General features: G+C 44.2%; 3 protein-coding genes and 1 non-coding gene across 4 annotated transcripts; 2 read left to right on the top strand and 2 right to left on the bottom strand.

Moving 5' to 3' along the window:
• Window positions 1-3,024: 3,024 nt before the first annotated feature.
• Window positions 3,025-4,073, bottom strand: VTN77DRAFT_7741 (uncharacterized protein; the record flags this gene model as incomplete). Its single annotated transcript, XM_069424163.1, has 2 exons — window positions 3,025-3,526; window positions 3,586-4,073. 2 exons carry the CDS (start codon window positions 4,071-4,073, stop codon window positions 3,025-3,027), a joined length of 990 nt encoding a protein of 329 aa, XP_069275125.1.
• A 1,016-nt stretch (window positions 4,074-5,089) lies between these two features.
• VTN77DRAFT_t119 lies at window positions 5,090-5,198 on the top strand. Its single transcript has one exon. It is a non-coding gene; the product is annotated as a tRNA-Met (tRNA).
• A 3,593-nt stretch (window positions 5,199-8,791) lies between these two features.
• VTN77DRAFT_7740 (uncharacterized protein) lies at window positions 8,792-9,828 on the bottom strand (the record flags this gene model as incomplete). Its single annotated transcript, XM_069424162.1, has 3 exons — window positions 8,792-9,518; window positions 9,572-9,669; window positions 9,718-9,828. The coding sequence occupies 3 exons, from the start codon at window positions 9,826-9,828 to the stop codon at window positions 8,792-8,794; spliced, it is 936 nt and encodes a 311-aa protein (XP_069275124.1).
• A 494-nt stretch (window positions 9,829-10,322) lies between these two features.
• On the top strand, window positions 10,323-10,832 carry VTN77DRAFT_7739 (uncharacterized protein; the record flags this gene model as incomplete). The annotated part of the gene is made up of 1 exon (XM_069424160.1): window positions 10,323-10,832. The coding sequence occupies one exon, from the start codon at window positions 10,323-10,325 to the stop codon at window positions 10,830-10,832; it is 510 nt and encodes a 169-aa protein (XP_069275123.1).
• Window positions 10,833-14,087: the final 3,255 nt, after the last annotated feature.

The following is a 14,087-nucleotide window of genomic DNA, read 5'->3' as shown; positions in this document are numbered from 1 at the left end:
TTATTATTATTATTATTATTATTATTATTATTATTATTATTATTATTATTATTATTATTCTCATTAATTAATTACAGTCATCAATCATAATTAATAACCTTTTCGATACCTTACCTAGCTACTAGCTAGGCTGCTAGGGCACAGGCCTCCTCCTCGTCCTCGTCCTCGTCGTCTCGGCCCCGACGGCTTCCGATGTCCGGACATGAAGGACGTCCAGTCCAGTCCTCTCTTCTAATCCGCCTTAGGCAGCACCTAACTCCGTATCAAACTACAGAGTAGTTAGATCCGTCCACAAAATAATGAGGCTTTTTTTTTTGTCTTGTCTTGTCAGGGGGTGAAGATCAGGTGAGAGTAAGTATGGAGTACCTACTCAGGGTGGCTTTGTGGAGGCGCTCATGCAGCGTGGAGTATGGAGTACGGAGTAAATAATAAGTGCGGGGAATTAACTTAGATAGGTATGTCTGTATGTACGTGCATAACTAGTGAAAGGAAATAAAATAATAATATGTCGTTCGGGTTCATATCCATCCAGGAGTCTGCATTATTGTCATTATGATTGTTTGTCAGTTATGACATTCCTCTTCCTTATGTATGTACTGTACATATACATGTATGTACTCCGTACATAGAGTATCTAAGCTCATTTTGTGCCTGAGAAGAACAATTATGTAATTGTCAGATCTGTTCTAGCAGTTCTTGAGTAACGCTTATCTTACCCCTGAAAGCAGACTGAAAGTAAACGGTTATCCAAGACAAAAGAAGGGGATGGAATCATATCGACCCAATCCGACCCGACCCGACCCGACTCGACTCGATCTCCTTAGGGTTTGGGCTTAGCTTATAATAGGCTGCACGCCGAGTTAGCTCAGTGATTTCTATAAAGAGAAAGAATGAAGCTAGAAGAACCTAGATTGAGGGCTTCTCTTCTAGGGGCTTGTAGGGGATCAGAAAGGAGGCCAGCTCCGGGAGCTTGCCTAGATGTGCGCGAGCTGACCGGGCGTTTCCAACAGCCAGCCTATTTCATTATTTTATTATTTTATTCTCTCATGATTCTAATCTTCTCTAGGTATCTAATTGACAAAATACAGTCAACTAGGAGTTCGTTCTATTTCTAGTTCTGTTCTCAGTCAGAATACAGCGTCTTCATCGTTTGCATTGACATGACAATAAACAATATCACTAATCCGTTAGATGGTTGATTAATTAATTAATTAGGTATATGGATTAGCAGTGCTCGACCAGATCGACCAGAAGCGAGTAATAGAGCAATCAGAATAATAATAACAACGATAATAATACAGAGTAACTGAATAGTGACTATCACCTACCCACTGACCTAGGTGGATAGATGTATGTACATACATTGCTGTGGTCCAAAAGGTGGGATGGCAGGGGAGTTTGCCTACCTATGTACAGATAATTGCTATTACTAGACAGAATCAAGCCTGTATGTACATGTACTGTATGTAGTTCTAGGGAAAGGAAAACAAAGGAAAGATTATCCATCCCTAGGTAGGTAACTAACTATGTTCATTTATGATTTATTATTTAGGGGCAAATATTAATTCCTATAGATAGAAAAATGTCAACTATTGCGAATGGTTTTTCCCTTTTTCCCCAAAATATGAACGTCCTTTATAGCATCTCTCTACTATGTACTTTATAGCCCCAAGTCATTATATAGATGGATAGTTTAGATAGTCTTCTTAGTGCTTAGATCAGATTAGATGTATATACAAATTAAAGCCTAATTCATCTTCTTCCCAAATCTTATGATATGGCGTGGTAGTTTGAATCCCTATCTTGGGTAGGCAGGAAAGAGAGAAGGGTACAGAGCTCATTAGTTAAAAAAAGATATTAAGGGAAGTAAGAGGCATTAAAGGAGTCTTTTTATTTTTTTTTTTTGGAAATGATGGTTGACTCCATATATTATAAACGTTATTATTATAATATAGGAAGGTCAGGTATAAAGAAAACTTTTCGGATGATATCAATTTTTTTTCCTTTTTTGAAAAACTGTCCAGAAAATTGAAACCGTCAATTAAACAGTTTCCTTAAAACTCTCACCGGTCCAGTATGGGCAGGTACTTAGGTATTATTTATTACTATTTACCCAGATAGGTAACTCAAGCCTGCCTGGCTGACTTACTGACTGCATTGCTACCATTACCTATCTCAGCAGCGACAAGTTAACCCATCCATCTGTAACTAACTCAGCTTCCAAGTCTTTCAGCGTTTAATTATTGATTGATTGATTGATTGATTGTGCCCAGAACTACGAAAGGCCCTCCCCAAAAAAGGACGACATGCAACGGACGTAAGTTCGCTGCAATAATGCCGGCCGGATATAAGTTTGTTAAATCCAGCTCCGAAGGCAAGCACGCAACATGACATGACACGACACGACACGACACAATACAGCTGCCACAGCAGGACCAGGACAGGTTCAGGGCTGGTGCTCGGGCTGGTTTCAGGCTGGGTGTACTGCATGTATGTACAGCATGCATGCATGCATGCGCTGCAGATGGTCAGTCATGACGATCTGGATCTGGGATTATTCAGTATCACCTAGGTAGATAGATCCCCAAGGTAATACAAACGGTGCTGAATTCTAGAATGAATAAATAATGTTATTGGTATGGGTATGACCATGTCCACGACAATGGGTAACTACATACCTAAACGTTCACCGTTCTACGTCAAACGTCAACGTCAACGTCAATGTTATCCCCGAGTATCTCGGAGGTACTGTACAGGTCAGAGCTTGAGGGTACTACTCGGACTCCGCGCGATTTGAAGTTGTGTAACCTGTAGTAATACCTCTAGTACCTACTCCAACTGCAGGTATGAGAGCTCTATGTTAGCTGTAGAAGAGATTCCTCTCCAGTAACGGATTGTTGAGATCCTCGTGGTAGTTCTACATGCGTCTCTACAGCAGGACGTCTATTATCAGTACAGTAGTATTCATTCGTATCAATAATCGCTGACATACGAGATATACGGTCCGCACAGACGACCGACTGACTACTCTTTCCATGCCTTGTAGACGATGCGCGATCCCCAGATCTGACCTCTCTTCAGCAAAGTCATCTGCCTCCACGCCGGCTCGTTCGGCGCGTTGACATAGCGACTGGGCTCGACGCAGAACCCGGCGCCCCGGCCACGGGCTGGCGCTCCCTCCACCGCCGGCACATCGATGTACTTGCCCGTGTAGAACTGGAACGCTGGCTCGGTGCTGTAGACCTCGAGATGCAGCTTCGTCGCCGGGTGGCTGAACGAGCCCAGCAGTTTCAGCGGCAGCGGACGAGTGTCCAGCGGCACCTTGGATGGATCCGTCTCCACCACGAAGCAGTCGTCGATGTCGGGGTCGGTCACGCCCAGGACAAACGGCGACGTGACGTTGGTCTTGGTGAACGGCGCGATCGTGCCATGGGGGATGCCCGTGCTGTCGACGGGCAGGTACTGATCGGTGTAGAGCTGTGCCTGAGTTCCTTCGATGGTCGGTCCGTCGGAAAGGTTAAAGTAGCTAGATGAGACAGGTCAGTCTGCATACATCAAAACAGAAACAAGTCAACAGATACAGACCTATGGTTGGTGATGCTCACGGCCGTCTCTTCCGCCTCGTCTCCCACAAACTCGACTTCATACTCGGCTTCGAGGACCGTCTTGTCGTCTTCCTTGCTGGTTATATACCAAACCCGGAGCTCGACGGTACCTGGGTAGCCCTCCTCGCCGTCCTTGCTGAGATATTTGAACAGGACGGCTTCCTTGCCGTTGCGATTAACAGGCGTGGGGCCTTCGAAAACTCGCGCATCCCATCCTTGCTTCCCTCCGTGCAACGAATTGGGCCCATTGTTCTTGGCCAGCGGGTAAGACTGGCCGTTCACGTTGTTAAGGACAGCATCCTTCAGGCGGTTGCACGTGCGACCGATGGTGGCGCCGAAATAGGGCGAGTTGTGTTTGACGTAGTCATCCTGGGTGGGGAAGCCTTGGACGATGTTGTGACCGGCCACGCGGAATTCCTGGATAATGGCGCCCAGGGGGATGAATGTAAAGGCGGATTCGTCTGTCATTTTCAGTTTGATGAAGGTTGACGGAGTTGATGTTGATTGCAGGATTATGCTGGTGTTGAATGAGGGGCTGGATGGAACCCCGCAGTCGCAGATCGATCAACTTCAATTCCGGCGTCAGAAACAATGAGAAGGAAGAGAACGAAAAGAATAAGAGAAGAAAGCTGCCAGCAGTATTCTCATTCTTGCGGGTAATTTCTCAACAACTCTTCCATCTCCATGGCATATCTGTCTTTTCGGGTATATTATTGTCATTTAGGCTAAAACGGTAACCTCCAGGTTATGTCACGTGGCTTCCCCGCATGGATTCAATTGAGCTGCGGTTATCCCTCAGGCCAATATTTGACAGCAGGTAGATAGAACTGTACCAGCTATGGTTCAATCTTAGTTCAGTTGAAACGGGGCTAGATGCTGGGCTAGACTGCGCAGCTGTCAGAAATAAGCACGTAGGACCGCACGGAAACGAAGGACGATATCCGAGGCGGGCCATCCGCGGGCCGCGCGGACCAGACCAGCTTCCGGTGTGATAAGATCTATATTCTTCTTCGTCAGACAGTACTTAATAATAATTATTCTGATAAAAAAAAAAGCTATCAAATTTGGTAACTAGCTAGCCAGTTAGGTAACTAGCTAATGAATTCGCAATGACATCACAGCAATCGTTACAGGGCAGTGTTACCTACCTAACAATTTGCTTTGTTTTGTGATGAAAGAACTACCTGACAATACCAAACAGTAAGATACAGCCGGCCAGACAGGATCAATTGAGTTCATTCACTCATTCATTAGTTAGATTCAGACCCGAAATAAAGGCTCCTATCAACTCTGATCCTTCCTTCCAGTATAATATAAAGAAAGGAGGCGTATTGAATCGTATTGTATCGTCTTTGACCTTGACTTTCTTGCAAGACCTTCCATACTTTTGAAAATCGATCGCCCTTGCGCTGTGCCTGTGACGTTACGTAATCAGACTATTTCCTTTTCATAGATCTCTACCAAGGCGAACCTCTCAAGCAATTGTCTCCGTGGTGTAGCTGGTTATCACGTGAGTCTCATACTACAGTATGACATGGAAGCAGCAACTTCCATGATATCTCAAGGTCGGGAGTTCGATCCTCCCCGGGGACAATTTTTTTATCTTCGACTATGGTAGTCTTTTAATAGCTTTTCTTTTTTCCCCCCTTTCTTTTCTTTCTTTTTTTTTTCGAATCATATTGTATCGTCGATCGTCTGTTTGACCTTTATTTTCTGCAAGACCCTCCATACTTTCGAAAATCAATCGCCCTTGTTCTGTGCCTGTGCCATTACATAATCAGACCACATAGTACATTCATACTCGGACAATCTTTTTATCATTATTTTTTTTCTTCTTCTCCTTTGAATCCTATTTGAATTAGATGCTCCCATGATAGTTACTATGAAATTGTTTTGTCGTGATGGACATCATGTCGATGGGCCAGTGCTGACTCGTACTTCTTCAAGTCAGATGCAGGCCACCGCTTATAAATTCTTCCCACGCTCAGCGATAGATCTAGTTAAGTACCTACTGTAGAAAGAAGATCAAAGTATCCCTTTGAGTCTCCGTGTTGCTGTCAGTATTCGGGAACCTCAAGGTCTGAGGTCCGATGAAGCTTTGTAAAGTCCGCTAACTCCGAACCATGACGATGATGCTGTATGCAATTAATAAGATTCATGACTTTTTTGCTTTTTGACTACTTACTGGGTAGGTAGACAAGTGGATTATTGCGTTACAGCTATGGCCGGCCGACAATTAATAGATAATTTCCTTTCCTTAACAACAAGAAAAAAAAAAGAAAAAACCACTATAATTAATCCCAGCATATGACCAACTTGACAAATAATAACGGTCTACCTAGTTAAGATTGTTCTGATTATCTACCATATCTGCCACATTAGGAACTTTGAACTGCCAAACTACCTAGCATTGGCACCTACAGAGAACATTGAGACTGTTCTTCTAAGAAACTCTTGGTCCACGATGTCAAATGTCAAGTAAAGGTGGTTCATTATTATTGATCATACTTCTTTGTGGACTGCAGGGGTCTTCTTTTTGCCTGTCCTGGACTAGCGTGATATTGGAGCGAGCGAGCGACATCAAGGAATTTGGAGAGGCCGCAAAATAAAGACCGTGCCACGGCCTGCCCGTGCTCGAAATTTCTGGTATCATGCAGAGTTACCTTTGTAGTAACCATACTTAAGTTAAGGTAGTAAAATAATAATTTACATTAATCAACTATACAACCGGATTTGGACCCTCATTCAGGCTTATAAATAGCCCTGCAAATCAATAATAGCCCTGCAATAGCACAGAGGGTCAGTCAGGGTTTATTTTACCGCCGGTGATCGATCATCGATGATCGGTGTGGGTATATCTATCTGATCTTGGCAAATCTTCCGATTCCAGTTCCAATCCAAGCTCCACCTTAGGTAATCGGTGCATTCTACCGGATTGGGAAGTACTCTACATACGTAGTACCTAATTGACCCTACCTTATGTAAGCGATTACCTCATGGACTGACTAACGCACACAGAGATACAGAAGTTATTAATTTGATGGTGATGATTGTGGAATTAAGCTCTAGAGTCTACACCAAGTGAAGCTCAACTAGGGTAAGTCAGTAAAGGCTGTTAGCAGCTTCTTCGATAGCTGAGTATAAATAAATGCAGTACATACTCTGTGCAGAGTACCTAGATATGTATCCTGTCGGTATCCAGTACTCCGTAGTAGAGAGAGAATTACTGGCAAATTCTACGCCACTAGTGACATCAACGACGTACAATCATGATATGATAAAGACAGATATTATTGGAAAGATTGACAATTAGCTCTTGATCATAAGGTAATGTACTGTGAGTACACATGCAACTGGCACATACCGAACTAGGTAGTACTACCTGTTACGATATAGGTGCCTTAGTCAGAATAGGACGAAGTAGGCACTTACTTTTTGATACGGAGTACTCTAGTCTGACATCTATTATTAAGGTATAATAATAACTGCACTTATTATTATTATTATTAAATTAGTGATAATCACTGGTATTATTGATCGACCATTGATTCAATTCAATTCGACTGCATTATTACTACCGATTCATATAACTGTATCTGAAAAAAAAAAGACTTGACTATTATAGACTTGACTATAGTAAAGTGAACGAACGAGAAGTAGGGCATACTTCAATTGAATTCAATTCAGTTCAGTTTAACTCAATCAACTCAATCAATTATTAACCCGTTGAGCCATTTCCCTTCCTCCTTCATTTTTTCTACTGTAGTTGGCGGATAATGTTCGGGCCTCGAAAGAAAAAAAATATCGCGCGGCAGAATCATAACCCCAATAATCAATCAATCAATCTAAATAATCGGTCATGACTAATCAATCGGGATCGGAACCACCAGATCAGAATAGACCGGTGGATCTGCAGTCCGCTTCTAACGTACTAAGTTGATTCGACATTGGTTCAATGGTCTAGAAGCCCTGCTGGACTGATTACTCTGTAATTATTAATCATTGGATCGATGATCGATGATCGTTGGTCGACGATCGATGGATGAATAATAGATCAATGGATCCCGAACAATCGAACTAGCCCTGCCCTACCCTGCCCTACCCTGCCCAGCCCAGCCAAGCGAGCCATTATTAAGTATGCTAATAGCATACCTACCGAAACGGGATCGAAATATGGACCTTACATAGTACGGAGTAGTGGAGTGGAGACGTCACGATTGACGAGTCGACGAGACGAGAACGGACGAGGGGTGTCAGACCCGCGGACAGTCCAGTCCATGGAACGGAGCTGAAATGGACTTGACCTCATCATCATCAGTAATCAGGATTATTGTCATCATCATCAGATCGATAGGTCGAGACGGTGATAAGTCAGCATGTGCTGCTTGCTGGTTTACGATGGTCTAGATGGCATTGCCAGTAATCATCATTATTAATGATTATCAATTGACTTGGTTAATCTTTTTTTTTCTCTCACTAGCCGTTTAGTAAGCTAGAAGTATATCAAGGTTTTTTGTGCGTAATTTATTTACATACATTAGGTCTAACGAGGTATATACCTGCTAGCTAGGTACATGACGTCGGTAAAGATTCGATAGAAAGTAAGAATCTGAAGTCTTGTGAAGATGATGAAGATGGTGATAATTGATGATGATGGGGAAAAAAAAAGAGCGAAAAATGAGTGGTCGGGATTATTCCCCGGTAGTGAATTCTTTTTTTTTGTTGGATTTTGTTTTGCCGCGGTATAGTAGAGCTACCTACCTAGGTAGGAGAACCCGTGGAACCCTGACACAATCAATTGCTATCAGCTGAAGGACTAGATTAGATGTGAATGATTATTCATATTGATGCTGATACCAGATCGTGAAATGCTGCAGAGCAGAGAGAGAAACACCAAAAATGAAACTAACAACTAAATCGTAAAGCTGAGAAAGATAAAAATTCATACTCATACCCCACCAATATATGCCATGCCATGCCATGCCATATGATTCTCCAAACGCCAAGCACCCATGATCGTTCCGTTCCTGTTGCAAAGAGTGCACCGTAGACGACCAGGGATTGAAAACACCTCCCAAGTTGCGCTGTACAAGAAGAAATTTTCCCCAGAAGATCAAACAAAAAAAAATAAACATGTAGTACCCCGTAGTATACATGCATTACGTCGTTAAGCGGATATGGTCAAATTAGATCGACGTGATCTCCGTGTTGGCGTTGAGAAACTGGTTGAAATCGTCATTCGGATCGAAAAACCCCGTCGACGGTAAGCAGTTCATCGGCATCTGACGATTGAACAGCGGTGACGAGGTGTTCTGGGTCTGGTCGTCAAACGACAGCGTCGTATAGTCGGCCGTGTTCATCAGGTCCATCTCGTCGAACGGGCTGAAGGTGTTCTGCGGCCACGGCTGCTGCGGTCCCTGAAGCGCGACGGGGTCGACGACCCCTTGGACGGACATCGCCGCTGAATAGGCCGGGTTGCTGAGCGACGACATCGTCGTGGGTTCGGTCTTGATCGAGAGAGGCTGCGCCCGGGACGGGCTGTAGCTGGGCGGCGTCGGGGGCAGCTGATGTCGAGCGACGGCGTCTGCGAATCTGGTGGATGATGTCGTCGTGTTGACGACGGGCGAGTGGGCGCTATCTGAGCTGCCATCGGAAGACTCCTGGCGCTGCATGCATCCGGCATTCTGCCTCCACAGCTCCTGCTGCATCACCTCCGTGTTCTCCTCAAAGTGCTCTCCTTTGCTCTGATCCAAAGCCCCTAGCCGGCTAAGCAGGTCGTGTGTGAGGGGGTGCCCGTTGGCTTCGGGCTTGAGCGGCTCTCCTGGCCAGCCCTCGCCCTCGTGGGTTCGTCGGTATAGTTCTTGCAGGCCATGGACCAGCCATGCTTGTTGCTGCTCGAGCATCTCCACGTATCTGTAGTAGCAGCGTTAGGGATGCCCACATCAGATCGGACGGCGGATACATACCCCTTGGGGTACACCTTGTCGTGAGCTTTCTTCCTCTCACCGAACACGCAGATGGCATTGTCGGCGCGACATCGCCCACAGGGATTGGCACCGTCGCACTAGACGGTCAGCTCGTTTGCCTTCACGCAGGACATACGCAGACACACCTTTGATTTCTTCAATCTACACCGGTCGCAAGCCTTGCAGACCCTCTTGCGGACATTGCTGTCTGAATGGGACGAATGTTCCGACGTGGGCGTCGACTGTCGAGCCGTCATTGTATAAGATGAAGCAGAACGCTTTATTTAGTTGTTTCTGGGTTGTCGTCGATATACGAACGACTTGTTGCTAGATCCAACAATTTTTTCCACTCTCGATCCTGTCGACTGATTTATCGCGACGAGTAGCAGTGTTGGTCAGTCAATGTGATATAATAACCGCGTCGCGGGAAGTATATAGAAGACAATTATCAGTCAATCAATCAATCACAAGCTCGGCGACAGTAACGATGGCATCAGCAGCGTCCGATAATAAGAGGATAATAATGATAATAATAATGATTCGATCCAAGTTCACCAGCAGGGCCGCCCACGGTTACGAGGGGTTGACAGACGGTCGTCAGAGGAGTCTGGAACTGCAGTAACTAATCGCTGGGCTGGGGGGAGATGGTTCTATTAGTACTAAAGTTATCGTTGACGACAGCCACACATCAGCAAGCATCTTTCAGCTAGTAAGCTGCTCAAGGCCATAATCACGAGTGATCGGTGGACCCATGTCCATGTCTGTCTCCATACCGAGGGCTGTTCTGACGGCAGGGTTAGCACTAACGGAACTCGGAACTGCGAGGTTTTTTCATTGCTGTTTCTGTTACTTACTGTACGGAGGCACATCCTCCTGTCTCCCAATCGGCGTTTCACTCGGCCGGTCGGAGACTTTGAAGCTGTCCGGAGGCAGGAAAGACGGAAGCCCGCTGTCGTTTCTTCCGGTAATTTACTCGGTAACAGTCATGACGATACGACTCGATATCCAGTCTACAGATCAGAGACCTCAACCTATCGATATTCGTATGATTAATTTCGATCATGGCACAGCATATGTACGCAACATGTGCAGAATCATGGTCCTCAGTATCACTACAGAGTACAGACAGCTTCAACCGTCGAAGTTGGCCGGGGAGCGTGGTCGGAGAAAGGCCCTTATCTCCGGGGTCGCGCAGTGGAGGCATCTCCAGCAGCAACTGCATCGGAGCCGAAATGATTTCTCTCTATATCACTCATCATGAATGTGCTCCTGAGTCATGACGAGAACACAAAGTGCGAAGGGTCTGGCCAGCCCCCGCCATGATGGATGCGAATATATACGTCCAGATCTCCCCAATGCGGTGTCCCGCCAGGGGCTGGGAAATCTTCTCCATACTTTTTTTTCTCTCTTCCAGAAGGATAGTTACACCACTCCAGACGACACTCACTCGTGACGTCGCTGGGCCGTTGTGACAGGACGAAACGGGCGTATGGTACGGCACCGGAACCATGGCCGCCTGAACGGGAGATGTTTGTAACAATCGGCTGCCAACCGGACGAAAAATCCGAGAGAGGATGCACAAGCACAAGCCTCCTGCACAAGTCGCACACCCTGCATTATTACTCACCTTGCACTAATGCAGTTTTATCCTCCTGTTGGACGCTGGCACGGTGACCACAAAAGGAAAGAGCATTAAAAAAGATGATGACATCAGCAAGTGGTTGCTCTTTCCGTCTGCACCACGTGCTTCTTGCTTATTCATGGTTTCTGCATGGTTGATAAGGATCACTAATCTCGAAGATCCTGATTCCTGACAGGTCAATGACGTGAACAGCGCAGAATCAGTTGAATCAGTTCAATTTTCCATGCGATAGATCTACGAAGACGTCCATCTGCAGTTTAACTTCGCCCTGACGCCATGGTCCGATGGCGCCTCGTTACATCGGCATCCATGGTGGCTGTCTAGACTCGATGCTTTTTTCTCTCTCTCTCTTTTTAACGAGCTGATTGATTTTTCAATTCGAATTGCCTGACTGCAGTCTGCAGAAAGTCTTGATAAGCCTTCTCCAAAGTGGTGCGGTTCGAGTGGGGCTGGACGAAAGCGTCATCGCTCAATTCAGTTACTCACATTCCACAGATCTGCTGCAACTGCGGATATATCAGCGATTCGAAATAAACCCGCTGTCATCGCGTCACAACTCTTGACAGTTAATCAACTTGTTGACTGATTTCGTTTCGTTTCGTTTCGTTTCGTCCCAGTCGTCAAACGACATGACCGTATACACAGGTGTGCTTGAGTACTTGCGTACTCGAAGGATATTGCAGCGATCCAAGAAACAGGTGACCGATATATGACGTTTTCTTTCTCCAAACTTAACCTCCTGGCGAAGGTATAGCCATCATTCATCTCTCACGATTACGAATGAAGAGCACTATCCAGTACAAGCTGGATTATCTTGCGAGACTCGATATCAGTTGGAGCTTGCTGCTTGCCAATAGCAACTGCCAATCAAGACGTCTCGTCTTTTTTTTTTAAATGTCACAGAAGGATATCAATTATAGACTACATTTCACCTGTTTTCGTCATCCTTTACACCAGTCTCTATTCAGGCATAGACATCATCAACAGTTCGTCCCATATGAATTATCTCATACCAGGATAGATTAGTCAATTGTCCCCATTTGCTTGGAATTGGAACTCGAGAGGGTTGTCGACTGCTAGATCTGTCGAGTCGCTGGAAAACACGACCAGATAGGTACTGCACAGAGTCCTTAGTTGGCCACGTCTACTTTGTAGCCTCTACCTGAACGTTTACTCATGCTTGCTCAATCAATCGATGTTGAAACTAACCCTGGACTGACCGGTCAATCGATTGATCCAGTTGATTGATCCTGCAGGGTGACTAAGAAAGCGGCGTTTTATTACTCGCAGAGTGACTGATGTAGTGATTTATTACTATATAACTGCATGGATTAGCAATCATTAGCATCGCACTGCCCTGAATCAAGAGAAAAGAGATGTATAATACTGTATAATACTTGGACTAATTATCATTGTTCTCATATCATTAAGATAGATCTGTTCTTTTTCTTTTTTTAATTTTTTTTTCTCTTCATCCATTTCTATCATTGATTATTTATTTCTCTCCAGCACGTTCTTTCTCGTTCAAGCCACGTACATACCAGACCATGATTTTTTACAATGTATATACCTAAGGCCTTCCTCCTCCTCTTCTTCTAAAAAAAAAAAAGGCCTGATTATAGTATGGACCTGGACTATACCTGGAGGATAGATAACAATGACTGGTCGCGATAGGTACTGTACAGAACATGTAGTAATTAATGTACGTGCTGTAAATCAAAGACTGGTAGGTAGGTATAATATGTCTGCCGTCAGGCTAAAATATTTCATATATTCTCTCAGTCATCTATTATTAGTATTACCTCTCCAGCTTAACTCCATAGAATATGCTACAATATCATACCCACACTGTCTAAGACAGATATGTGTGTATAGTATGAGGGTATAGTATAGTACAGTATTGTTATTTATTCCTTTATAAATATAGCTAGCTAGCTGTTAAGTATTCTGTCAGCATTAGCATGAGTATCAGCGCCCCATCTAACATAACAGTAGTCTCAAGTATCAATGGACAGGCGCAGTCAGTGACTCAGATAAGATCCATTATTTATTACCCGGGTTAGTAAGTAAATACTAGTAAGGCTGTGAAGGCCTAGCTAGCTAGGTAATCAATTAAATCGAGTATCCAACACAACAAAAGAAGCAAATTAATACTTACATACGAGGTAATTATGATTCAGACCCCATGAAAGAGAAAAACAAAAAAGGAAGGCTTGCTTAGAATCCGAGCTCAGAATCCACGCACGTTTTGTTTCATCCATTTATGTAGGTAATTAGTTATTGATAATTCCATACAATAATATAAGGGTTGAGAATATATAGTCCTGGTCATGGCTACTCAGGTAGACTGTAGTAAGTAACTCTTAGAGACCTGGATACATATGTACTCTACATTACTTCATTGGGTTGGTCAGATAAGCATGCATTAACTTAAATTAATGTTCTAATTACATTTACAGTAAATATACCCTGTACATGCAAATATGTACTCCCTATCTAGGTACATACATAGGTAATCAGTCCCATCTGTCTCGTTTAAGCCGCCCTCGTTCTCGGGCTGACAAAGCCATTACCTAGTAGTATAACGATAGCGGTTCCACTACTAAGTATGTCTACGTAGATAGGTATGTATGGATGGTTGACAAAGACAATAAAATGGTTGAATTTTGACTAGACTAGAACTCCTAGTATGACATGAAGAAACAATAATATAATACTATGAAAAAAGATTAAAACAGGCTGATTTCAAGTCTAAAAATTGATACGGCTCATTAACTTCCATTTTCTTCCTTTATTTTGTGACGGTCCGAACTAGGCGGCGCACTAGGCGGTGAGGCATATTGCCGGCAGAATCCGTTAGATATCTCGCTGGAC

This window comes from Rasamsonia byssochlamydoides (assembly GCF_041956645.1).
Source record: "Rasamsonia byssochlamydoides strain NRRL 3658 unplaced genomic scaffold VTN77scaffold_64, whole genome shotgun sequence".
Classification (NCBI taxonomy): domain Eukaryota; kingdom Fungi; phylum Ascomycota; class Eurotiomycetes; order Eurotiales; family Trichocomaceae; genus Rasamsonia; species Rasamsonia byssochlamydoides.
The sequence above is the reverse complement of the archived record's forward strand: the minus strand, read 5'-3'. Positions and strand labels throughout refer to the sequence as shown.